Source organism: Hippocampus guttulatus, chromosome 17, assembly GCF_054856545.1.
Source record: "Hippocampus guttulatus isolate MCC_2025c chromosome 17, RoL_Hgut_1.0, whole genome shotgun sequence".
In the NCBI taxonomy this organism is placed as follows: Eukaryota; Metazoa; Chordata; class Actinopteri; order Syngnathiformes; family Syngnathidae; genus Hippocampus; species Hippocampus guttulatus.
Window position 1 is genome coordinate 119,727 of NC_141277.1, and position 23,101 is coordinate 142,827.

Genomic DNA, 23,101 nt, shown 5'->3' on the forward strand with positions numbered 1-23,101 from the left:
TTTTCCTTTCCCTTTATACTTTGTTTTAATAATAAACCACAAATTCAGGCGCGACTCGACAAATCATTTCAAACGTATCATTTTATTTGTCATTCAAAAACGCAAAACCACGAATAAAAACAAGTTTCTTCCGTCTGGATTATTTCAGTTCTCATTCAGCCCATAATGTGCGCGCATTTCATTGCCTAAACTTCTCCCCCCCTAAAAAAAACTTACACGGAAGACTTTGATTTGATTCGATTTTCGTCTCGTGTTGAAAGCGGCTCGAACAGCAGTCTTGTTTGCGTCACGTTCACTTGAGGATTCGTGCATCTCACTTCTTGCATAGACTGCAGACATGACAACATATTTTTCTGCAGTTGAACCCAAATAAAATCACATTCAATATTAAAACGGGGGGGGGGGGGCGGGGCAACGAGAAAATACAACGCGTTTGAAGCCGGTTTAGAGGGAAACGCAACGTTGCCGGGAAGGAAGATTTTGGAAAAGAATCGAAATCCAAACTCGGCGTTTCCATGACCGAGATCATTGCGCGCGATGAGAGACGTCCGGCAGCCTCCGGAGAAATCGGAGGTAGGACTACATTCGGAGGAAGAAATCGGCCACGGAGCACGAGATTTTTGGAGAGGTCGCGGAGCGCCCAAAGGTCAAGGCGGAGCGATGAAATCAAGACGAGAGAGAAAGAAAACGGGATCCAAATCTTGTCCGCAGAATATACACTACCGCCACCCCAAAAGGAATCTTGGTTAGTCCGAGAGAACTTTTGGTCAATTGGATGATTGCGATTTCAAAAAAAGAAAATAAAAAAGCCCGCTCGAGTACAATGGAAAACATATTTCATTGAAAAGGAAGAAAACATTCTTCGTGTGGTGGCATCAACAATCTAGGCTGGTGATTCTGAAGCGAATCAATGATCTCATACGTAAAATGAAGGAAAACTCCACAAATGATCATTAAAACAAAATCACATGAGCCCCCCCATGAACAATAATGCCCCCCCCCCCAAAAAAAAATAGATCATCCACTTACGATTCTAGAGAAATGTTTAAAAATAGCACTAAGGAGAGTAGAAAAATATTCAGTTGCTCTTCATGTCGTTTCACAGATCGGTCGGGGAGGATTTTTTCCAGAAGAAAGCGTCGTCGATGTCGCCGCGGATGCGGACGCGAGGCGATGCGCCTCTCTCCGGGCTGAAGAGAAGAGAACAAGGCACTTTTGGAGGCGGCCGCCGAGCCCGGCCGGAGGCGCCGGCGCCGACTCACGTACTCGGCCGCTGCGGACGACTCCTCCGGCCGGCGCTCAGCACGGCGAATGCGCGCCGAGGCGAGGCTGCGACGCGCCTCCTGCGACGGAGTCGGGAAAGCCACGTCAGCGTCCGAGCCGGGGCGCGAGGCTCAAACGTCAGCTTTTGCTCATCGCGGAGACGATTTCCGCGGCGGGCGTCGCTCGGTCCTCGGGGGGCCCCTTCCCGCGTCGCCGCGCCCAGCACCCCCCGGGACCGCGGCGCCGCCCCTCGGCTTTACACGCGCGCTTTGCAAAACGAGCCAATTTGGACTTCGGCGGACCTAAGGTCGCTCTCTGCGTGAAACCGGATTTGCTTTTCATTCGGGCGACCATCACAGCTGCCGCGTTTTCCGAACGCCGACGCCAAGATGGCTTCCCCGATCAACAGAGCGCAAGTTTTTCACCAATCGCAGAAAATTATCCATCCCAACATTTCTTTGAGAAAGCACACGGTATTTTGTTTGGGGGGGGGGGGGGGGGGGTGAGAAGCCAAAGATAATTTGATCATTCGTAAATCTAGCGAGAATTTTGACAAAGAGAGCATTGCACAAATGCATTCTTGAAATGTTCCATATTTGCAGGAAATATGCAAACATTCTGATTGGCAAATCGAACTCGCAACGTTTGAGGAAAAGACGAGTTTTGTGTCCCGCTGCTTTTTGAGAACACACCCAAAAGCATTTAGTAGAGGATATGTTTAGGAAACGCCAAAGATCTGTCTGATTCTTGTACCACTCATGCTTTTTACGGACGGACGGACGGACGGACGGACGTGTATTTCTTTCTTTCTTTGGGGGGGGGGGCAACCTTTAAGTGAACAAAGACAATTTGGACGCTCGGCAGTTTGGACTGTCGTGATCGGCGATAGAATTGATCTTTCACGGTCAACGGGCAAACGTGCGAGCGGCGTCGGCTCCGAAGGCAAACGACTAAACGCGAGCGAGTCGGCGAGCGATTTTCGGGCCGGGCGGCGGCGGGAAAGGGCGGCCGAGCACGAAGCGGCGAGAAGCCCGAAGGAGAGCCAAGCCCGGCCGGTACTCACTAGCCAAAGACTCGTGTCCCAACGCGGGCTCCCGCTCCGTCGTATCCATGGAGATTTTTATACTGGGAATATCGTCACGGTAGGGATAGTCGGACTGTCGGAGGAGGGACAACATGAAAGGCGTCACGTCTAGAAATGCGCACTGGATGCCGCGCCAACGTAAAGGACCTACAAAGTCGTTTTCCGAGTCCACGCTGCCCTTCTTCTTCTTCTTCTTCTCGTCCTCCTTCTTCTTCTTGTCCTTCTCGGGGATGACGTCGTCCAGGTAGCCGAGGTCGTGCTGCGAGAACACGTAGTCCATGGCCTTGCGCACGGCCACCAACGCCAAGATCTAAGACGAAAACGCGCCGTCAGAGATCAAACGGAGCTTCTTTCCTCAACCGTCCACGCCGCGCCGGGCAAAATCACAAAGCCGGTCAGCGCGGCGGAGGCGTCTACCCGTCCGACGGAAGCCAACCCTCGCGCCGCCTGCGAAGATGTTCGCCGAGTATGCTTTTCAACCTCGTCAAATGAACCCGTCGGCGTAAAAAACGGGATTGAAGAGGATCGTGACATTCGATCCTCTTCGGGGAAAAACTCCACTGGGCCGACATACTCCCCGTGAAAACGGGGAGTATTTCTTATTCTTCAGTCCGATCTACACGGTGTCAAACAAACGTGTCGCACCGCCACTTGGACAAAAGTGGAATTGCACCCGAAATAAACAAGCTAGTGCAACAAACCTGGAACTGGTGATGGAGGGTGGGGAATAACTGCATCCCAGATGTTGCGTACGAGCAAATAACACGTTGCGGTAGCAAGTCCCAAGTGCGTGATGCCGCTTGTGGAATGAATGGCGAACGAAATGTAAAAAACAAAAAAAACACCGACATTCAAGACGAGTCACGCGGCGAGTCGGCGTCACTCTCCTTCCCATTTCTTAGCGGTGCATATGGAAGACGCGTCCTTCGCCGTACTCGCCCCTTCCCAGCGCAAGCCTCTCATGAGAGGGAGCCTTTCGATAAAAGGTTGCGACGGAGCGCCGGCTCACCATGACGGGGAAGATGATGGCGGCCACGGTGGACTTGAGCACCCAGAGGAGGGCCAGGCACGAGGCCTGGATGAAGGTGAACAGGTGGATGCGGCGCTGGGGCACGTGGCGCAGGTAGATCAGGTCCGGCTGGTGCTTGGCGGGCATCAGCAGCAGCTGCAGGCGGTCCATGAACTAGCGCGGCGGCGGCAGAACAGAAATCCAGAGAAAGGCCGCGCCGATGACATTTCGGGACTCAAGACATCGCGGACTCTCTGCCCTTTAAACGTGGCTGCAAAATATCAAAATTGCAAATCAATCAATTGATGTCGGCCACTCACCTGGACGCCGTTGAGCGAGGCCACGCCCATGTAGAGGAAGACGCCGTACAGCACCGGCATGGGAATGAACTACACGCACACAAACAACGTGAATTTAATGGAACCGAAGCAGCGCACGGTTACCAAAACAGATGGCGCTATTACTGGGGGGGGACTTTTGGCGACGAGGCTTCACTTAAAAATAGTCTGCATCGACTTTTCTCGTTACATTCTGGAATTACACACTTGAATTTAGCGGCGAGTCGGCCTCCGCGAGCACATGTATTTTTAGACACGTTTTATTTGTTGACATTTGTTCAAAGTATCCCTAAAAATATCCGCAGTACAATTCGTCCTTTCCCAGCAAGCGACTCGTTCGATTGGCGTCGCAGGCACACGTGAAGGTACGGCGGCCGGCGAGGGACAAAAATCGCCAACTTATAGCTTCAAAAGAACGAGCGTTTCAGTGCAAATGCGTTTGCTTTTCTTCTGCTTTCATAATAACGCTACGTCTCATTTTTACATCGCGGAATACAATATTTCGTCGCAATGAATTAACTGCTACTGAATAATGATCATCCTCACTCACAAACCAAGAGAAAAAGGTCCCGAATGAATGCAATCAAACTTAAAGCAATGCATCCGTTTGTCCGGCAGGGGGGGTAGTGACTCCAGCTAGAATAGCTTTGACGTCTGCCGAGTACCGACGGATTGGCAAACGGTTCCAGGGAGGACAGCGGGTCTGCCCTAAAAAGAGGCTGACAGAAGGCCTCCTAATCCATATTTGTGTGGGAGAATTAAAGAGAAATCTGGCGGCGGGCGGGGGCCATTAACACGGAGGGATGAACCCTCCCTAGCTGGGCTCTCAACGCCTCCGTGCTTAAAATCCCTCTGAAGTGAAAAGAAACGGCTCGTGAGTCCAAGTGTTGTTCACAAGCCCGACAAGCGTGAAGGTTTTGTTTTTTTTTTTTTTTTACCGCCGAGCATATCAAACGAGTTCAACCGTTAAAGAAGCTAAAAAGACAGGACACATCTGAGAAGGTGAAAGCGGACCTGAAAGCCTGAAGGTGAATGTCCGCTTTAGAACTGGCTCATCGGGCTTTCTTTGAACACTTTTTTTTTTGAGGGATGAGGAGGAGGGGGCGGGGGGTTGTCCAAAAAGGGGCTGACATTAATCCCCCTCCGCAAGGGAAAGAATTCAGGAGAAGAGAAGTCCGGCGCTTACCTTGAGGACGGGGGCCATTAAGACGGACAGGCCGGTCAGGATGAAAACGATGATCCCGGTGACTCTTTGCTCCCTGGAACGGAGGGAAGAAAAAGTGAGGGATCCGGGGGAAAGCGAGCGCTTCGGATCGTCGGACGCGGGCCGCCACCTGACGCCCAGGAACTTGGGCTGCTCTCCGGGCGCCGACGTCTCCGTCTCCATCTTCAGCGAGTCGATGTGCGCGATGGAGATGACGGTGGCGGCCACGTACCACGGCAGGCCCAAGAAGGAGCACGCCATCATCAGCACCGCCACCCAGAACAGGTCCAGGTGGTACCCCGCGCCTTTCTGCGGGAAGCCGGCGCAGGCGCGCGTTGGACGCGGAGCCGAGAAGGACGACGGGACCCGCGGTGCCCGGACGTGACGGCACCTTGAGTTTGTGCTCCTTCCTGTTGACGATGACCGCCGTGATCTGCTGGTCCATGAAGATCAGGATGGTGACCAACAAGGCGGGGAGGGCGGCGGCCGGGTACACCCACCAGGGGTTTGCCCCGAAGGGAGGGATGAACCAGCCGCGCGACGGGCTGGTGGGCTGCGGGGAAGAAAAATGAGAACTTTGGCCTGTTTTAACGCCACTTCTCCCGCTCAGACAGGAGAGGCGCTCAGAAGGCCGAATGTTTTCGACAGCGGCGATTGCTTTCCGCGCGGTCGGGCGGGAAAAGTGACTCGCAGGGATTGCGTTTGCCGCCACAGAAGGGGCAACATTTCAGACGGCGCCGACAAGGCCTTGGACTTGACAGCCCGCTCCCAGCTTGGCACCACTCTTCCGAGCCCCCCCCCCCCTCCACGTCAGTACGGCAAACCAAAGAAAAAGCCCCAAAGTCACGGAAAAGCACGGCTCGGACCGGCTGCGTCAAAGGGGCCGTTACGAGCGCGCCGAAGAAACCCGGCCGGGAGGATCGTTTCGGCTTCGACCGGTTACTCCGCTGCCGCCCGAGCGACTTCAAACAACCAGTTGAAGCTTTCGCCGCCGGCTCGGCCGCGAACGAGCGCCGACAAGGAAGGACGGCTCTGCGGCGGGCGCTCGGCCGCCGTTGGCAATGACTAAAACACCTCCTGACGCTGACAAGAAAACCCATAGGAAGGACCCTTTTGCGATACTTTGTCCTGCAGTATTTAAAACTTGACAACGGTGAAGAAAAAAATAGGGGGGGGGGGGGGCACGACGGCACTTCCCGAGTATCGGCCGGAGCTACCTTGAATTGACTGGGCACGATGAGCTTGGGGGTGTCCACGCCCACCAGAGCGTCCACGCCGCAGAAGAGAAGGATGGCCACGACGATGGCAAAGTCGCTGATCAGCTTCCTGACCTGCAAAGGACGCAAAGCGCAATTGGGCTCGGGTTCGGGCACCCTTAGCCACTGTGGAGGCCGAAAAGCGGCGGGCGCGAACGGGACCGACTTTGGTGGGAAAGAAGCGGCTGGTCTTGAACTTCTTGAGCGCCATGGAGCAGGCGTAGGTGCCGAAGAACAAGATGAAGGACATGAGGGTGATGTCTGGCACGTAGTCGCAGGCCTCGCCCACCAGCGTCCCGCCGTACTCGACGCACCGACTGCGGCCGAGCGACGCCCAAGTGGCGTTCTCCGGCTGCCGGCGGGAGACAAACGGCGGAGGTTAAGAAGGCCGCCCCGCCCGCCGCTCGTGACGTTTGCCCGCCGGCATACCGGGGCGGAGTCGTTCGTCCGGGCCGCCGCCTCATCCGAGCGCGTGCTGTTGCCTTGGGGGGGGGGGAGGAGAAAGGAAAAAAGACAAATCAGGACGGCGAGAGGCCACCGCCGGCCGGCATCGCGGCGAGTCCTCACCGGGCTCGCAGCTGCAGTCGTAGCGCGCGACCAGGTCGGCCCGGTGGCGCGCGTCGATGGGGTTGCCGTGCGCCAGCTTGATCATCTTCTTGAAGGCGTCGTAGATGAAGATGAAGCTGATGAGCGCCGAGAAGCCCTCCTCGGTGAAGCGCGTGAAGTACTGCACCAGGAAGCTGGCGTCGGTCGCCACCAGCATCAGGCAGAAGACGCCCGACCACAAGCCGATCCACAGCCGGAACTCCAGGTAGTCGAAGCCGTTGTCCCTGCTCGCAAAAGAGCGCGCTTGGGGCGTCGGTCCGGGCCGTTCGCCTCCTCGCCCTTTCCCCTTCGCGGCTTTCTTTTCACGGCCCGCGTAGGCGGCGACGCGTACGCGCGACAAGAGTTGGGATACCGTCGAACCGCGAGCGCGATGACCAAACAATCCCGAGGACAGACGTTTGCTTTTCCTTTCTTTTTTTTTTTTCCGAGCGCGCCGACGTCATGGCGGTCCGACCGACGAGAAGACTGACTTGCTGAAGCTGAAGAGGAGCCGCTCGAAGACCAGCACCGGTCCGGTGCTGCTGAGGATGGTGAGGGGCTGACCCGCCAGCAAGCAGAACACCGAGCCCGTCAGAGCCGTGCCCAAAAAGCTCTCCAACACACCCTGTCACACATTTCACGTTTTCTCGTTATGATCCGTCCACGTGAGCTTTTTAAAACCGGCGAGACATATTCCGGTGCGTTTGAGTTGACGCTTCAAAAGTCCATTTTAAGCACGGAGACTAAAAGGACTCAATTTGGGATTGAAAACAATCGAATTGGCACCGCGCCGGCTTTGCGGCATTTCAAAAACACTTTTGAGGTCCCTCGGAGAGATTTTTTTTTTTCCTAATAGATTCGACACTCGGGTTTTCTTTGAGCCCTCCGTTTTTGAGTAAAAAACAAAAAGCCCAAATGTTATTTCAATAGTCGCCGTTCCTCCCAAAATGACCTGCGAAATCGTTTGTCCAAATTCACATACGCAACACATGAGAGATTTTGTTACTATTTGATGCCAAATAAGGCTTCAAATTTGTCCAAAAAAAAAAAGACAATCTTTGACTTTGAAATGTTTTTCTCACGCTTTTATGTGCGTGTGCGGTACCTGCATGTTTTCAGTGGCGTCCCCCAGCAGCCCCCCGAAGGTGATGGCGTTGGTGACCGTGCCCAGGTAGATGAACAAGATGGTGGAGAGCGACTGAATGTGGAGCGCGTCGTAGAAGTCGCTGGCAAAGAAGGGCAACTTCCGCTTCACGTCCAGCACCAGCCCACCGCAGAACCTGACCGAAAAAAGAACCTTTCGTATTTTCTCCCAAAACATCAGAATCATTTTAGATTTTTTTTTGCGTTACTTTCTGGTGCACTGCAGCTCCTCGCCGACCCGGTGACCTCCACCACCCCCGCCTGGACCCGCGTCGTGGGACGCGTCGCCGTTCATGGGCGGGGACGACTCCAAGGCGGCAAACTGGTTCTTTCTGGAGGCCCGGCCCATTTTGGGTTCAAACGGCCAGTCGGAAAATGAATTTTAAAAAAAAAGCGGTGTTTTTGCACGACAACACACTACGGCAAACGGACGGCGGTGGCAAGCGGCATCCGCTCGCACTTTGGACGCCGCTTCAAATGCCTTTTAAACCTTCCCGTACAAATCTCAAAGAATGACCCAAAAAGAGAACAAAAATGTGTCGTTTCGGAAATGTCGACTGAAAATGCCGCCGCCCTCAAAAACAAAGTCATCATTTTCTGGAAAGATCAAAGCGGCTTGCGCGCACCGGCGACCCTCGTGAGGGCAAGCGCTTCGGCCGACGCGCGCGCGGATGGACGGACGTCATTCATCGCTTCCTTTAAATGTCAGATTTAAGCACTATTTTGCTTAAACGCCCCCCCCCCCCCAAAAAAAATCTAACGTCCTCCAAATCACCAAAATTGCCGAGTGAATACCAATGGGCACAATCGTGCTCGGAGGCCATCGGCCGTGCGAAACGGCGCCCACCTCTTGTCCGAAGACGGCAGCGTCTTTGGCGGTTCTATCCTGATGTCGGGGTCCCACTCGCCGGGGGGCAGCACGATGACTTCGTCCAGGAACTCCTCGATGCCGGCCAGCAGGTCCCGCCGGTGCTTGGCCTTGTAGGCGATGTCGTGGAACACCTAGCGAGGGATTAAAAAAAGAAAAAAGAAAAAAAAGCGCTAACTCCCGCCGTTGGAAAAAACACGTCTGTAAATTTGTCACTCGGCACGTCGCGCCGGCGTTCCGGGAAGGGGCGGGGCGAGGGCCCGGCGCACGCGTGCAGTCAAGCTTTGACGTGCCTCCGGGGGTAAAGTTTAACGTGAGGAAATCCAGGAAAAGCGCTTCCCGTGCTGCCGTGTTGACATTAGGCTACACTCTGCGGCGGGAGGGGAATGAACATTCCTCTCAGGACACCGACGCAGCCACCGCATTTTTGCTTGAAAAGTGCGTGCTACTATCTCTAGCCACACAGACGGAGAGAGACATCAAATCTGTTGTTAGTGTTTTCTCGAGGTACCGAATTGTCTATTCTTGAAGCTATCAAATGAACGCACGGCACAAAAGAGGCGAGAAACGGCACGCAAACCTCGTCGGACATCAGAGTGGCGATGGCTCTTCCGATCTCGTGGTAGGACTTTGCTTTTCCTTTCGGGCCCAGCAAAACAAAGAGGAACCTTCACGGCGGAACACAGCGTTGGCAATGAGCGCGGGGGGGGGGGGGGAGTTCCGGCACAAGGGTGGTCACGTTTGCACCTACCTGGTGGGCACCGGGACCTCGGTGAGCGCGCCCAGCATGACGGCGTGCTGCAGGCGGACGAAGGCCACAAAGGGCGTCTCCAGGAAGTCCACCTCGCCCACCAGCACGTTGGACGCCTCGGCGTCGCGGGGAAGCTTCTTCATGAACTTGTTTTTCAGCTGAGACCCAGCACGCAACAAAAATCATCATCATCATCGCGTCGGGTTCAGTGCAAGAGCTGACAATTGACTTTCTGAATGTTTTTTGCCGCCGGAGGTCGTCCATCCATCTATCTTGTAACGCTTATCCGGGGTCGGGAGCAACGGCTTGAGCGGGGGGGGGGGGGGGGGGGGGAGTCGGGGCTCGTGAGCGTCAGTGAGGGTCGGAACGTCCGGCGAGCGGTAAATTGAGAGCTTGGCCTTTGGGCGGCCAGTCGCGAGCCCCTTGGGCAAAGCTGTTGGATTCGGATACGCAACCGGAGGTATTTGCGAGAGGCCCGGACGGCCGCTACTTTTTTGCTCTCTCGTCGGAGGGGATGGCTAAATCAGGAGAGGCGTCGCATCTAAAAATAGCAGTTTTGGCACCGCTATCGTGATTCAAAGCGGACGCCGCCCGAGCGGCGGTTACCTGATCCTTCTCCGGCTTGTCCGAGAAGTCGCTCAGGCTGTGGGAGGTGAGGGTGCGATGCGCCGTGGCGGGGCTACCTGCGGACAGATCGGCAAGGCGCCCGTTACCGTCGCGCGGAGAGGAAACGAATCTTCGGACGGAATCGAGAAAGAGGCGGCCGGAAAGCGGCGGCGATTAAAGCCTCCCGGGACGGACGGCGGGCGCTCCTTCATCGCGTCGGCAAATTGCGAGAAAGGCTTTCGATGAGCGACATTTTGGCAAAGCCTCGGGATTAGCCATCGCACCGGTGGACGGCTGCGTCGGTTCGAAGATTCCCGGGGACAAAAATCCCGTCTTCTCCCAAGACGCAATCCAACCCGACGCCGAGGAATGAAAATCTCACGACGGCGAATTCCTCCTAATTGTCAGCGCCACGGACAAGGTCGTCCCCCCTTTCCATCCGTTCCAGAAAGTTCTTTTTGTTTTTGGCAGAAACGGTGAGCCTCGAGGAGCGTCGGGGCTGAGGCGGGACCGACCGGGCCGCGAGCGAGGCCGGAGTGGAAAGTCGGCACGCTCGGCAGTCAAAGCGGGGCGGCGGCCGTCGAGTTTGGCCGCCGAGCGTCTTCTGCGGCCCGTCCGTCCGGCGCGGAGGGAAACGTCGGGACCTTCGAAAAGACTTTTGCCGACCGCGGTATCGGCACCGGTCGATGACGTGGCGCCAGGGTGGGCGCGGATCGCCCGCGACCTCACTTACAGAGGTATCCCGCGCTGGCGCTCCTCAGCACCTCGCAGGGGTCTTCCGGCTCGTGCGGGGAGAAACAAGGCACCGGGTGCTCGGCGAGGTTGCGCGCTTTAACGGGCCGACGCCGGCGCAGACGCAGGACGGCCCAAAAGAGGAAGGCGAGTTGGGAAGCGGGAAGAAACCGGGAGAGCGAGTCATTAGTGTGAAGATGAAACGGAAGGAAGGAAGCCAAAGGCGAGATGACCCGGGTGTCGTCCCCGCCCGCCACCAAAATTCCAAAAACCAGCCGTCGGCGACATTTCGCGGCGCGGCCCAACACGCTGAACTTTTTTCAAGGAGCGAGGGCGACACCCGGGACTTTGCGGCAGGACTACCGTTCTCCTGGCTTGCAAAAAGCCTGCTGGCGCTGGAGACGCTTTTGCCGATGTCGGCGAGCGAGCGCAGGTTGGATTTCTTGGTCTGGTGGCGATGCCTGCGCAGCAGCGTGTACATCACCCTCTCCTTCAGGTCCGCCTTCAGCTGCCCGCTCTCGATGCGGCTGTCCGTCACCATCTCTGGCAGAAGAAGAAGTCAAACCGCCATGAAGAGCGGGCGCGCGTCCCGCCGGGGGAGGGGGGGGGGGGGCGGCGGCGGCGGCGTACCGACGACTTGCGGCAGGGTGGAGGCCTCCAGGTCCAGCAAGATGGTGCCCTTCTCGATGCACGCCTTGAGCTCCATCAAGCTGTGCAGCGACAGCGTGGCCACGTGGGGCTTGCTCCAGCGCTCGCCGCCCTTCTCCACCTTCTCCTCAAACTTGATCCACCTGGAGGCGGGGCGCGCAAAAAGGAGGCCGTCGGAGACGCCGTTCGGGAGAGCGGAAGGGTCCTCGCGGCCGCCGGCGCGAGAGCATCGGCGATGCCGCGGAAGGCGCGGGACGAGGCTTCCTCGCGACGATGTCGCCGCCTCCGCCGTTTCTCCCGAGGCGGACGGGCTTTCCCCGCGGGGCGTCGCGACGCTCGCCGAGCGCCTCGTCCCGCCTACTCGAGCGGCGCCGTGAAACGTGGGCCTCAACCCATTTGATTCTCGAGCGCCATTTTTTCACTTGGACTCGCACGGGCCCGTTCGAGTTGAATCGCCGTCGCAACATTTTTCAGTATTGGCGTCTTGTTCCCCAAGTGCGGAAGCGCGAGTACATTTCTGGGAGTTTCTGCCTCTTCCCGCTCCCGCGGGGCAGGTCCGACCGCCATTCATCTGATAAGAGCAGAGCGGTAGTCCGCCCGGCCGCTCCCGCGACTTCTTTCCTTTTCTTTCAGTGCCAAACGCCAAATGAAAGCGCCCGCTCGCTTTACCTGGCGGTCTCCTTCCACTCCATCTCCTGCCCGTCGACCGCCAGCAGCTCGTCCAGCTCGGTGAAGAGCTGAGGGGGAGGGGGGCCGTCGTCTTCCTCGCCCAAGATGAAGCGGATCCTCTCCGCCGGGGAAACTACGGAGAGGGAACGGCGGAACTCAGATCGCCGTTCTTATCTGCGGCGGGCCGACGTCACGAGGGGGAACGTTGGGGAATCTGGCACGGGAACACCGTCGCGGCCGCGACGGTACGCGGCCGCGACGGGTAGCGTCGGAGGCGGGCGTCACGGGAGCGAGCGCAGCCGGGCCCTCGGCTTACGAGGTCACGAGTGGCACGGAGGAGTCGGGGGGTCACATCGAGGCGCTCGGCCGATGGGCACGGTGCCAGGTCGGCGGGGGGGGGGGGCGTCCGGGGTAAGGCAAAGGCCGGACGCCTTTCAAATGTACGGACCGTCGGGGCGTTAGCGAGTCGCTTTGGTGGGTTCGGTGCGGGAAGTGGGCGGGCACTATTGGCTTGGAGGCGGAAGTATCACGGCTACGGCAGAAGACGGGGAGGATCCGGGGCTTCGTCAAGGAGTTAGCCGCTCGTTATCGGGGGCCGAAGGGCTCAAGTAGCGCTGGGTTAAGACAAAAGGGAAGGGGGAAGAAGAAACATTCGTGGCGGCGATCGGTTGGGCCGTATTCCCACCGCCAACAGATAGGCGGGCCATTCGCACGACCGACGACGTGAGCTGACCCGACCCCCCCGCCCCCCCCCGCGGAGTAACGATTCAAAGTTAAAGGGTTCTCGCCATCAGGGCATAATTCCCAAGATGGAGCTCGGCCTTGCGACCGGGACCACGTACTTCGTGGGCCTTGCTCTTCTTTTCCACATTTTGAGCCCCGTCGCCATGAAATCCGGCGACCGGCCCTTTTGACGAGCCCGAGCCAGGAAACGCACGCTCCCCTCGTCGGGAGTGCCACATGTTGACTCCAGGGCGCGTCAGACCCACGGTTGACGAACGCTCTCGGTCACGTGCCGCCGGCTTTTGTCCTTCGCGCATGAGCGCGAACCGGTCGGGTGAGCCGCCGCGGCGGGGATTAGCCCGAGGAGCCGCGACGTTGCGCAACGGCCGGCGCGCGAGAGCCTCCCGATCGAGCGTCTAATCCCAACTCACGACACTCGAGCTTAATTTAGCGGGGCCGGCCGCAGTAAAACGCGGCGCCCGTGTCAGAAATAAATAAAGGTCCATGTCACGCAAGGGCCAAGCTTCCCTCGGAGATTAAATAAGAAGGGGACAAGTCCGGCCCGTTCCGGCGGCTACGTTTCCTCGGGTTGCGTTGGGAGAGCAAAGGAACCTTTGAAGGCACCGAGCCCCCGCCAGGCGTGGCTTACGAAGGACGACAACGCAAGAGAAAGCCGCAAAGCGCAGCCGGTCGCCGCCGAGACGCAGCCGGTTCGTCCGCCATCTCGGGAAGCGGGTTACAAAAAAAAAAAAAAAAAATCAAGGCTTTCAGGAGGAGGCCGTCACGTTCAAAAAAAGAGCTCGAGCTGCGTTCGGGTGGATTTTGCTAAATGAAAGCGTCTCCTTCTCTCTCTGCTGTAGTGTCAAAGTCATGACATTTGGATCGGAATGCTTTTGAGACCATGTGCAGTCGTGATCCACGAGTAGTCCGTTAAAAAACAAAACATCGGATCGGCGAATCCCGAATGTTAGCCTCACTTGTCTGACTGGACAAACGCTTGGGGCGCATTTCAAAGAAAGATTGCCAAAAGTCAATCCAAGGCCCAGTTTTTTCTTTTTTAAAGAAAGACTTCCTGCATATTCAGTGCACACACTTCCTGCCATGGAGATGCTATCGCAGTTCTTTGGATACCGCGGCAACGAAGCAGCACCTCATTTCCTGGAAAAAGACGCTATATCCGAGATGATCGCCGCCGTCGGCTTCCACAAAGGTGGGGGGGGGGGGGGGGAGGCACCAATGCAGGCAGCCCCGAACCCGAACATTTTCACGACGTGCGTGATTTCATCGTCTGAAAAATAGCCGGGATTTGATGACGAGGCAAGAGCCAAGTCCGACTCACTGAGCGGCTCGAGGAGACCGGCGGCGGCGTCGTCGGCGTTTTCGCCGTCCGACTTGTAGCCCTCGGCGCCGTGATCGGCGCGCTCGCGCCTTTCCTTGTGGCCGGACTTGCGGCGGTGGCGTCTGCGGCGGTGGTAACTCTTGGGGACGTGCACGCCGATGTACACCGTGTGGTGACCTGCGGAGACAACCGGACGTTAGGCCCCCCCCCCCCACAATCGAGACGGTTGCTCCGTCTGCATTCTCGGTCACGCTCTGTGGAAAGGAGCCGAGAAGAAATGGACCGACGCTCGCTCGTAAAGGCCCGAACGGGCCGAGAAGCGCCGTCAAACCCCGCCTTCTCCCTCACTCCGCGGGAGCCGGGCGGCGTTTTGCCGCCTCGAGATGGAAAGTCCGGATGTCGTTGAGCGTCAGTCGACGCTAACGAGTGAAAATAGTCAGGTGAGCCGCACGTTTGAAACGGCGCGGCAAGTATGTTTCGGGCACGGCTGCTTCAGACATTTTGGCGGGTCTACCGCTCGTGAGAGACAAGCGGAGCAAACGTCGACGTCAAAGCGCCTTGGCCGCGGCCAAGCTCGCACTTTTTGCCTCGCGCGGCCAATCGGCAAACTTTGCCGCGAACGACCGACGACAAAAGCCAAAACGCCGAGGGATTTCGTCTCGGCCTATTGGAGCGGAGTCCGAAGCGTGCGGCGATGGGACGGAATGGCGGACGGAGCGCCCCCGACAGTAAGCCCGCATCCCGCGTCTTCTCGAGCGAGCGCACTCCGGAGACGCAACGGACTTCCCGGCGGCGAGCGCTCACCTTCCGCTTCCTCCTCATCGCACACGTGCTTGACGAAAGACGCCCCTCGGTCCAGGACCGCCTCGTCCTCCACTCTGCAAAAGACAATTTCAAAACACCGTCGCCATGATGTGGAAAGGGGGGGGGGGGGGGGGGGGATATTGTTCTCGTTTGGCTCAAAGTGAAAAAAAGAAAAACCATTGGGATTTAGTCTTCGACCGTTGCGCCATCAACTGTGAATGAAATGGCAAAGTCACTTTGGATTCAATTGAAAACGACGCGGCGGGATCGTGGCGCCTCGATGAGATGAACACCGATTTGTTATTTCGCTTCAGTAGAAAATGCATCCGATTTAAAATGAGCATCAATTACCGTTCTTGATAATAATGATCAATTTTGCAGTGCCGTGACCGTCTTTCGGTGGAGCCTTTTCCAAGGCCCGCCCGTTAGGTTTTCCGGCCGGTGTCCGCCACCGTCTCGATTGGTCTTTACACGACGGTCCATCTGGCTCCTTCTCCCCGGCGGCCTTCTGTGGCTCGAGGCGTTCACTTAGCGGGTCATTCCCGGGGGCCGTCCGCTCGCCGCGTTCTCGGAGGCCCGCGGCTTCCTCCCGGATCGCGCCTGTGACGCTGGCTCGTCCCGGGCCGGGCCCCCCCCTCTTTCCGCTTTGCGTCGGGCCTCAGGATGCTGCGCTCGGGGCGGAACCCTCCGCGCATTATAAGGGGGCCGCTGGCTTTCTTGCCTCGGTACGGCGGTTCGCGGCAATATCGCCGTCGGGCCGCAGAGTGAGAAATGTGTCAAACGTCAACTCAAAGAGCCGCCGCGTTACACGTCACCCAGATGCAGGAAAAATGATCGGAAAACGTTCATTGCGATGAGCATCGCGCTTGCGGAGTGGACTCTTGTCATCAAGCTCAGGAAGGAGACTTGCCGGGGAAGGCGGCCGGCGGGGCCTCCGCCCCTTCCGTCGGCCCCCCCTGGAGAAACCGCGGGAGGCTCGGGTTGCAGCCTGAAGAAGACGGCAAAGTACTGCCGTCCGACCGGCCGGAATTACCGCAACGGGATGGAAACCCACGTATGTGGAAAAACCACACTCGTATGCGGAAAAACACGCTCGTGTGGAAAAAAATGAAAACGCGGGCACACATGCACGCACACACACACACACACACACTTCTACACACTCCTCTCACATGACACTATCAGATTCCAGCCCACTCCTTTCCTATACGGACCATCCTCTCCCTATCCGACACACTTTTTGGCCACCTCTCTCTGCAACACTCACTTCTAATAAACTTCTCTCAAAAACACATCCTCCTCTCACATGCGCTTCTTTGAAAGAAGCTCAAGCCCTTTCTCACGTGCGCACATACACACACCTCCCAAATTCATCCCCTTTTCCATTCACCTCTCTCACTTTTACACTCCTCTCACTTTCTCAGAAGCAAGCAATCTCTCTTTCTCATAATCGCTCCCACACACACGCGCGCGCACACGCACACGCACTTTTGCGCACGAAAGCATAAGACAGATAAGATCCCACGAGAGTGCACAAATCTTCCTTTGATCTTATCTTAATACTCTGTGACCTGTTCTTCCTCGTTAGAGTGGGGATCATCGTGATCGGCGGCGGCAGCTCGGGGATCAGAGATGGCGTGACACACACCCGATAATATCACTTTTTGATCGACGCCGTCAGAGGGATTATTCAAGTTGCAAATGCATCAACGCGAGCCCCGTCCCTAATATTTTGACCCGAAAGAGTTCCAAGTAGCGTCCCGAGAGCAGGTTTTGCACGCGACCCCTCCGACTAGTGACGTGCTTGATGTGAACACGTCGAATTTTAAAATAGCACAAGTCGCTGTCGTAGCACGCGTGTTGTCAACCGGTGGACAGTTTCGCCTCACTTACACGCACTTGCCACCCGACGAGTTGTTCCGCTGGAGACGAGAAAAAAAAAGTAAGAAGTAAAACACAATTGGGCACGCGAGTAACAACGACTGCGTCCGACTTCCCGCTCTTGTGCGACACCGCCACACACTAGTATGCCAATACTGGCCCCCCCCCCCCCCCATCTCACTAGTGACCCAAAACAACCACATGACATATGCGGTGCTACTAGTGAGACACCTTTCTTCGACTCGTGCGCCAAATTGTTGAACTAGTGAGTGAAAAGGACACGCTAGTACACAGATGAAGCATCTGTTACTCGTATACTCTGCGTCCTAACTTCGAGGCCCACGTCATGGTTGCGAGTGAGGCAAAAGTGAGTGCTCCAAGTACTCTCCTGACAAAAATCTACTAGTTAACATCGAGAGCGTCCTGAATAGTACTCTCGGGTGTCGACTCGTGCGGTTTCGCCTTGGGAATCAGCAACATGTTGTTGTCCTATTTGAATGCAAAAGTTGTCCTCCGAGTGAGCATAAGATGTGACACGGTCATTGAAAGTAAAACACTAGAAGGACACTCATTCTACTAGTGCACTCGAGCCATTCCACCAGTACTCTGAACTCAACTACTAATGAGGCCAAAGGGCAGAGAAGTCCATGAACCTTGAGCTGGATATCAAGGATATCAAATACCAAAACGGTGCCAGTTGACAAGCGCGTAGTAGTACAAACATACATATTAGACCAAAGTACAGTACGAGTTAACGTCGAGCTCTTTGCTAGACGACCGCTTTTGAAGAGAACACACAATGAAGAATTTGGAAAGAGACAACACGTGGTAGAAACTGACTAAAAAAAAAAAAAAAAAAGTACAGTACTAAAAAGCGCCCGCCACCAGGGGGGTGGGGGGTGTTTGTTCCTCGGTCTCCACAGCGCCTTAATTCACGCTGACAGCTCACCGCAAAACCGATTAGCGAGTCCTTCCAGAGCATGGCATCATTTTGAACACGTTCAAAACAAAAACAATAAAACTAAGGAACAAAAAGTTGACGGGCGGTAAACTTGTTCAAAAAGTTTGGGGGGACTTACTTCTTCTCCGAACTCATGGTCGCGTCTTCCTCGGCCTTTGGCGGCGGAGGGAGGCGACGAGGCGACGCGTAGCCGGGCGGCAGTGACTGCGGGACGGCTCGGGAAGCGCGTCCGAGCCGCTGGGTCGGTAGCTAGGTAAGTCGGCTCAGGTTGAGGGAGCGTCTCACAGGTGGCGCCCTGGTGTCATCGCGGTCGGCGTGGGACCCCCCCCGCCCGGTACACGCACACACCCCAAAGACAAAAAAAAAAGAAGAAAATACTCAAGTGTCGCCCGCGTGTTCTCGCGGTCGGCGGCGCTTCCTTTGGGCACATTTAAGAGTCCTCCCTCCTCCTCGGTGACGTCACCGAGGAGGAGGGCGGCTCCCGAGTCACTCCCCCACCTTGGCGCGCACATGCGCAAACGCACACGCGCGCACCTGCCTACATTGAAAATACACCAAGTAGAGTAGTCGCATTCGTATTACAATAATAAAGAACAATTATTGACCGAGAGCATTTTGTCAAGCGGTTTAGCGCGCATGGCGAAAATTCTATCGTGTGAAAATGTTCCTCAGGAGCAAGCGCATAGCCATTGACCTTAAAGCAAACAAAGGACGCAACACTCCCCAGAGACTAATGATAATAATTGAAGATTGTTGCAGCCTCGCGAAGAGATATGACCGTTTCCACGAATAGCCACTATGAGACTGCCCCCGGGTGGCCGAGGCGCACGCACCAGAAGGAGCGCCGTGACGGTTGGATGCAATCACCGACAAACCCTTTTCGTTCTTGCCATTCGATCGATTTTTTTATGTCGCGATTATGTTTGTAGAAAGTACTACAGTATATTCAAAAAAATGCAACGGACCCCCTAAAGTCTTCACTGCTCTTTTTATATCCGTTTCGAACCTATTGTCAAAAGAAATCGATTGTTCGGGACTTCGATTGTAACGCTTATGAACAATTTAAGCAACTTAAAAAGGTTCATTCCAAGCAATCGGGAGCATTTTCTGTGAACGGCTTCGTTCCAGCTCAGCCGTCGTGAAAGCGCTGCGTAAAGAAAGGTGGGATTGTATTTAAGTCCATTTTAAATGGAAGCTTTTATTTCATAGGTTATTTCCGTCTGTGAGACGCACACGCACACGCACGATGATAAATAGACATCTGTGGTTAAAAAAATGTCACTACAGTGGCATTCCAATGATTAAAAAAAAACAAAGTCAGAATAAAAAAATCATTCAAAACAGCACTTTTTCGATTTCCCCTCTTGCCTCCTTTGCGGTTCCTCACAAGGTACTCAGGAACTCTTTCACCTGGAACACAGTTTGGACTTTTAGTTGGAGTGCATCCTCTAAGCGCACACGCGAATGTGACAGAGCGTGATCGTCCCATCACTCGCTCTTACTTTCTCCATCATGTCGGCACTCTTGCTCTCGTTGCCTTTGAAATCTTCCGTGGCGTCGAGCGTCAGCACCGGCAAGTCGGCCAGATACTCAAAGTCCATCCTGTGCAATCGGAAGGGCGAGAGAGACGGTTTGGACGGACACGCGACGACATCGCTTACATGCTACCGGTCAAAGCTTTGAACACGGTTGCTCCTTCAAAAACACACAAAAAGTGTGTCCAAATGTTTGACTGAAAATGGAAACGTACGGTTGCGCTGGCAGTTTGGGGAAAATACCTCAACCTAAAAGTAGACACGCACACGCACAAACGCTAGACACATATGTACATCCGCACACATCCAGACCGCGGGCACAGACGCGCGTAGCCAGTACGAGAGCCGCACAGGCGGATGGCAGTCAGACGGGATCTCTCCCATCCTCCCTCGGGCTTCCTCGCTGAAAGGCGGCCTTTCTCCGGCAGAGGCAAACGGGAGCGCACGAGGCGAGCTCGGGCCCCCTCGTGTCAACGCGCCTGACGAGAAGCGGCGGCGGCGCGCGGGCGCACGACGCGAGGTCTCACGTCATGGTCTTGTGCTGCAGCCAGCTCTCGTGCTTGACGTGGAGCTTCTCCAGATACTCCAGAGGGATTTCCCGCTCTTCCTCGCGGCCGCGCAGGTGCAGCCTCTCCAAGCACTTCTACACGCGCCGGGGTGGGGAGTGAAGGGAGGAAAAAAAGTGACTCGTGCGTGATTCCCATTCTGAAAGCAAAGCGGGAAAAGGGGCTCGGGGCCATTGGCCGCGTACCTGCGGGGGGACCCTCAGGTAGATGATGCCGTCCAGCCGGATGTGCCGGCTGAACTGGCCGTGCAGCCAGCCGTGCCAGTCCTGATAGATGGACCACTCCGCGTCGTTCAGGCACTCGTTCTCGTAGAGGTTGGCGGCGAAGATGTACCTGAGGGGCGGCGTTGAGCACGTTCGAAACAAATCAAGGATGCCGATCCTATCGGAATGGAATGACCCGAGCGGTTCGGAGCTTCGGTCGCGGCCCGGGTTCAACTTGAGCTCGGCGGCCGCCGCGTCATACCTGTCGCTGTAGATGGAGCGCTCAAAGAACCGCACGGGGTCGTCGGCCTCCCGCAGCTTCCCGTCGGCCGAGCGGATCTGGGCGCGCACGCGGCTGATGCAGGCGTAGCTCTGGAAGGTGTAGGCCCAACGCTCGGGCTCGTCGTACATCATCTTCAGCACGTTGCCGCCGCTACGCTGCGACGACGTCAGCTCCTGCCGGGCGAGGCCACCGCTCGTGTTTTGGGATGCGGCGCTTTTTTACGACCTCAAAATGATCGGCTTTTCCGAGACGGCCGGCACCGAATTGGGTTTTTCGGTACTTACAAATTCAAGGTATTTTGAATCATTCTCACGAATACATTCGTATCAATGCTTTTCACGAGTCATGCTCCGTTTTATGCGGCTCGAGAGAGAGAGACGGTAACTATAAATGACATGTTGATGTTAACAATTTGCAATGGCATCTGCATTCATTTACAAATGAATTGTATATTTGCTGCTGCATTTATTTGAATATTTATTGATGAAGTCATCCCAACAACAGCGTGCGCCATGGCAGACGTTGTTCCAAAAACGTGATGCCAGCAGAGCAGACGTGGCATCGGTTAAAGGGCTTTCCGACGTTTCCGGCGCAAGGAAATGCGGTCTGCTCAAATAATTAACACAAAGTGGCATTATTTATTTCAACGATACGCAAAAATATGAGCAAGCGTGTCTGCTTTGAGTGAAGCTCATCTGGCGATTGCAATCGGAAGGTTGAATGGGGTTTGTGAGCAAAGGTGCCCGTGTGGACAGACGGCAGCTGCACTCTAAATACGGATGAAGACGCTCCCAGTTATGCTCGGGCCCAGATGGACGGCATATCCATGTCCGTTTCATGACATATCCGCGGCCGCGCCAAAGTTGGATCGGAAGAGCGACTCCGTGATCCAAAATGACCCACGGGTATGGCAAACAAACACAGCAAGAGTCTCTGGATTCTTCGGCCTGTTTTCTGTTCGTGGAATTCCACGTCAGATTCGGCGTGTCCGTTAAGCTGAAATTCGCCTAAAGGTAGCGCTATGCGGCAGGGACATTTTATGGTGCGTTTGAACATTTGTGTGCTCAACTTTTTCATCCTAAATTCCCTTTGCTTTCACCTACACTCTGAGTAGTAACGCGATCCTGGAGGCCAAACGTAGTGTGAGCTTAGTCGACAGGCCAATTCGAAGAGCGTCTCTAAATGTCTCAGAAATGTGGGAAAGTAGTAAACCTATTTTTAAATGAAGGTCTCTCGATAGCAGAGATGATCATCCATTTCAAGTGGGTCTGGAATGGAGGCCTCCCAAAGGGGACACTGTACAAAGTTCCCCAGGGGCCTTGTATTTGACGCCACCTAAAAGCTTTGCAGAAGCCACAAAAGGACTTTCGAACAAAACTTTTTTCGAAAAGAAGCTCTTCAACTGACTCCAGCACACATGCACACGTGTGTGTGTGTGTGTGTGTGTGTGTGTACATATATGGGTTTGCATGTTCTCCCCGTGCCTGTTTGGGTTTTCTCCGGGTACTCCGGTGTCCTCCCAGATTCCAAAAACACGTGTGGCAGGTTAATGGAACACTCTAAATTGTCCCTAGAGCGCGGATGGTTGTTCGTCTATGTGTTGTGTCGGAGAATAACAGCATATAGATACATAAGAAATAGCAGATGGGTGAATCGGCGAGTCGCGACTATAAGGGGGAATACTGTACCTCAAAGTCACCGCCGCTTGTTTGCACGCTGCACCACCTGGCGATGGGCTCGGGTACTACCTCCCAGTCGGCGCACTCTTGCTCCAGAAGGCGGACCAAGGTCGACTTTCCCGCCGCTGCCCCCATCACAAAGGAAAAAGAAAAACCAAGTCACTAGTTTGCAAACACGCATTAGCTACATTAGCTTCTCGGTGTGGTAGCCCGTGTCTTAGCTTCACGAAGAGGAGCTTGGCGCCATTTACGACGAAACTATTATTAGAAGTCTTCGTGAACAACACAACGCATTCGCTCATTTGAAATGCACCCACCGATGTTCCCCTCGATGGAAATCCGCTTTATCCTCTTCTCCATGGAGTCGTTCGTGAAATCGGAGCGCGGCCTCTTGGGGGTTAAAGACATGTTGTTGTTGGCAATTGATGACGTTAAAATCTATCGGCGCGACATCCGAGGGAAGAGAATGACAAGCGGCGGGCGCGTTTATCAAAGTTTGGCGGGCAACAGCGGCATCTGCAACCCGGAAGTGATACCTCGATTATCACTGGGCATGTCGCGGGAAGCGTGTCAACGGCGAGCGAAAACAAGCCAAAGTACTTTTCGGTTGTCTTTTTGTCATTTACATCATGATATACTGCAACATTTTCCTTACGTTTCTCTGCAGAAAGTTGGCGTAATTGTTCGAGAATATAACGTGAGAATTATCAAGGAGATACCGGATGCGAGAAAAATGCCACCTCCCAAACAACATCTTTGGGCGTCATCGCTTCCGCCCAGGAAGCAGCAGTACTAGCCAATCAGAGGCAAAGGTTGGAACGGTGGATCGTCGTTTCCGGCAACATTGTAAATTATCAAATGGTCTTCGATAAAAAAAATATATATATATATATATATATATATGCTCGCTGGGCTGGCATTCGGGTGTTGTTATAATTTTATCTGTGATTTTATTGTTTTTGTTCTTGATT

The 23,101-nt window shown here is 55.2% G+C and overlaps 2 protein-coding genes across 5 annotated transcripts; both read right to left on the reverse strand.

Annotated features, from left to right (window-relative positions):
• Window positions 1-63: 63 nt before the first annotated feature.
• On the reverse strand, window positions 64-18,313 carry LOC147191286 (electrogenic sodium bicarbonate cotransporter 1-like). Of its 3 annotated transcripts, none has more exons than XM_086135951.1 (27): window positions 17,983-18,313; window positions 15,023-15,096; window positions 14,219-14,395; window positions 12,157-12,289; window positions 11,470-11,630; window positions 11,203-11,382; window positions 10,841-10,936; window positions 10,108-10,184; window positions 9,502-9,659; window positions 9,331-9,418; window positions 8,730-8,884; window positions 8,092-8,214; window positions 7,845-8,019; window positions 7,231-7,364; window positions 6,722-6,984; window positions 6,584-6,636; window positions 6,321-6,506; window positions 6,116-6,229; window positions 5,290-5,451; window positions 5,029-5,207; window positions 4,881-4,953; window positions 3,677-3,745; window positions 3,357-3,530; window positions 2,499-2,657; window positions 2,327-2,420; window positions 1,267-1,343; window positions 64-1,190 (listed from the first exon to the last, which is right to left on the reverse strand). In XM_086135951.1, the coding sequence occupies exons 1-26, from the start codon at window positions 17,997-17,999 to the stop codon at window positions 1,300-1,302; spliced, it is 3,318 nt and encodes a 1,105-aa protein (XP_085992077.1). In that variant the 5' UTR covers window positions 18,000-18,313; the 3' UTR covers window positions 64-1,190; window positions 1,267-1,299. The 3 variants fall into 3 exon arrangements, with proteins under 3 accessions (XP_085992077.1, XP_085992078.1, XP_085992076.1); XM_086135952.1 differs by having other exon boundaries at window positions 1,263-1,343; XM_086135950.1 differs by lacking the exon at window positions 1,267-1,343.
• A 729-nt stretch (window positions 18,314-19,042) lies between these two features.
• On the reverse strand, window positions 19,043-22,904 carry dck (deoxycytidine kinase). Of its 2 annotated transcripts, XM_086134742.1 has the most exons (8): window positions 22,786-22,904; window positions 22,448-22,520; window positions 22,140-22,255; window positions 20,431-20,624; window positions 20,151-20,298; window positions 19,927-20,042; window positions 19,367-19,466; window positions 19,043-19,274 (listed from the first exon to the last, which is right to left on the reverse strand). In XM_086134742.1, exons 1-8 carry the CDS (start codon window positions 22,882-22,884, stop codon window positions 19,248-19,250), a joined length of 873 nt encoding a protein of 290 aa, XP_085990868.1. In that variant the 5' UTR covers window positions 22,885-22,904; the 3' UTR covers window positions 19,043-19,247. The 2 variants fall into 2 exon arrangements, with proteins under 2 accessions (XP_085990868.1, XP_085990869.1); XM_086134743.1 differs by lacking the exon at window positions 22,786-22,904 and having other exon boundaries at window positions 22,448-22,774.
• Between the last annotated feature and the right edge of the window lie 197 nt (window positions 22,905-23,101).

Coding starts and splice junctions, on each gene's coding strand:
- LOC147191286 (XM_086135950.1), bottom strand. Junction 9,419..9,501: donor GAGGTCCCGGTGCCCACCAG/GTAGGTGCAAAC, acceptor TCCGCCGTGAAG/GTTCCTCTTTGTTTTGCTGG. Junction 3,531..3,676: donor CCTCGCTCAACGGCGTCCAG/GTGAGTGGCCGA, acceptor CCGCCGCGCTAG/TTCATGGACCGCCTGCAGCT.
- dck (XM_086134742.1), bottom strand. CDS start 22,884: ATGTTGTTTGGGAGGTGGCATTTTTCTCGCATCCGGTATCTCCTTGAT. Junction 20,043..20,150: donor ACCTGAGGGTCCCCCCGCAG/GTACGCGGCCAA, acceptor CGGCGCGTGTAG/AAGTGCTTGGAGAGGCTGCA. Junction 19,275..19,366: donor GTGCCGACATGATGGAGAAA/GTAAGAGCGAGT, acceptor ACTGTGTTCCAG/GTGAAAGAGTTCCTGAGTAC.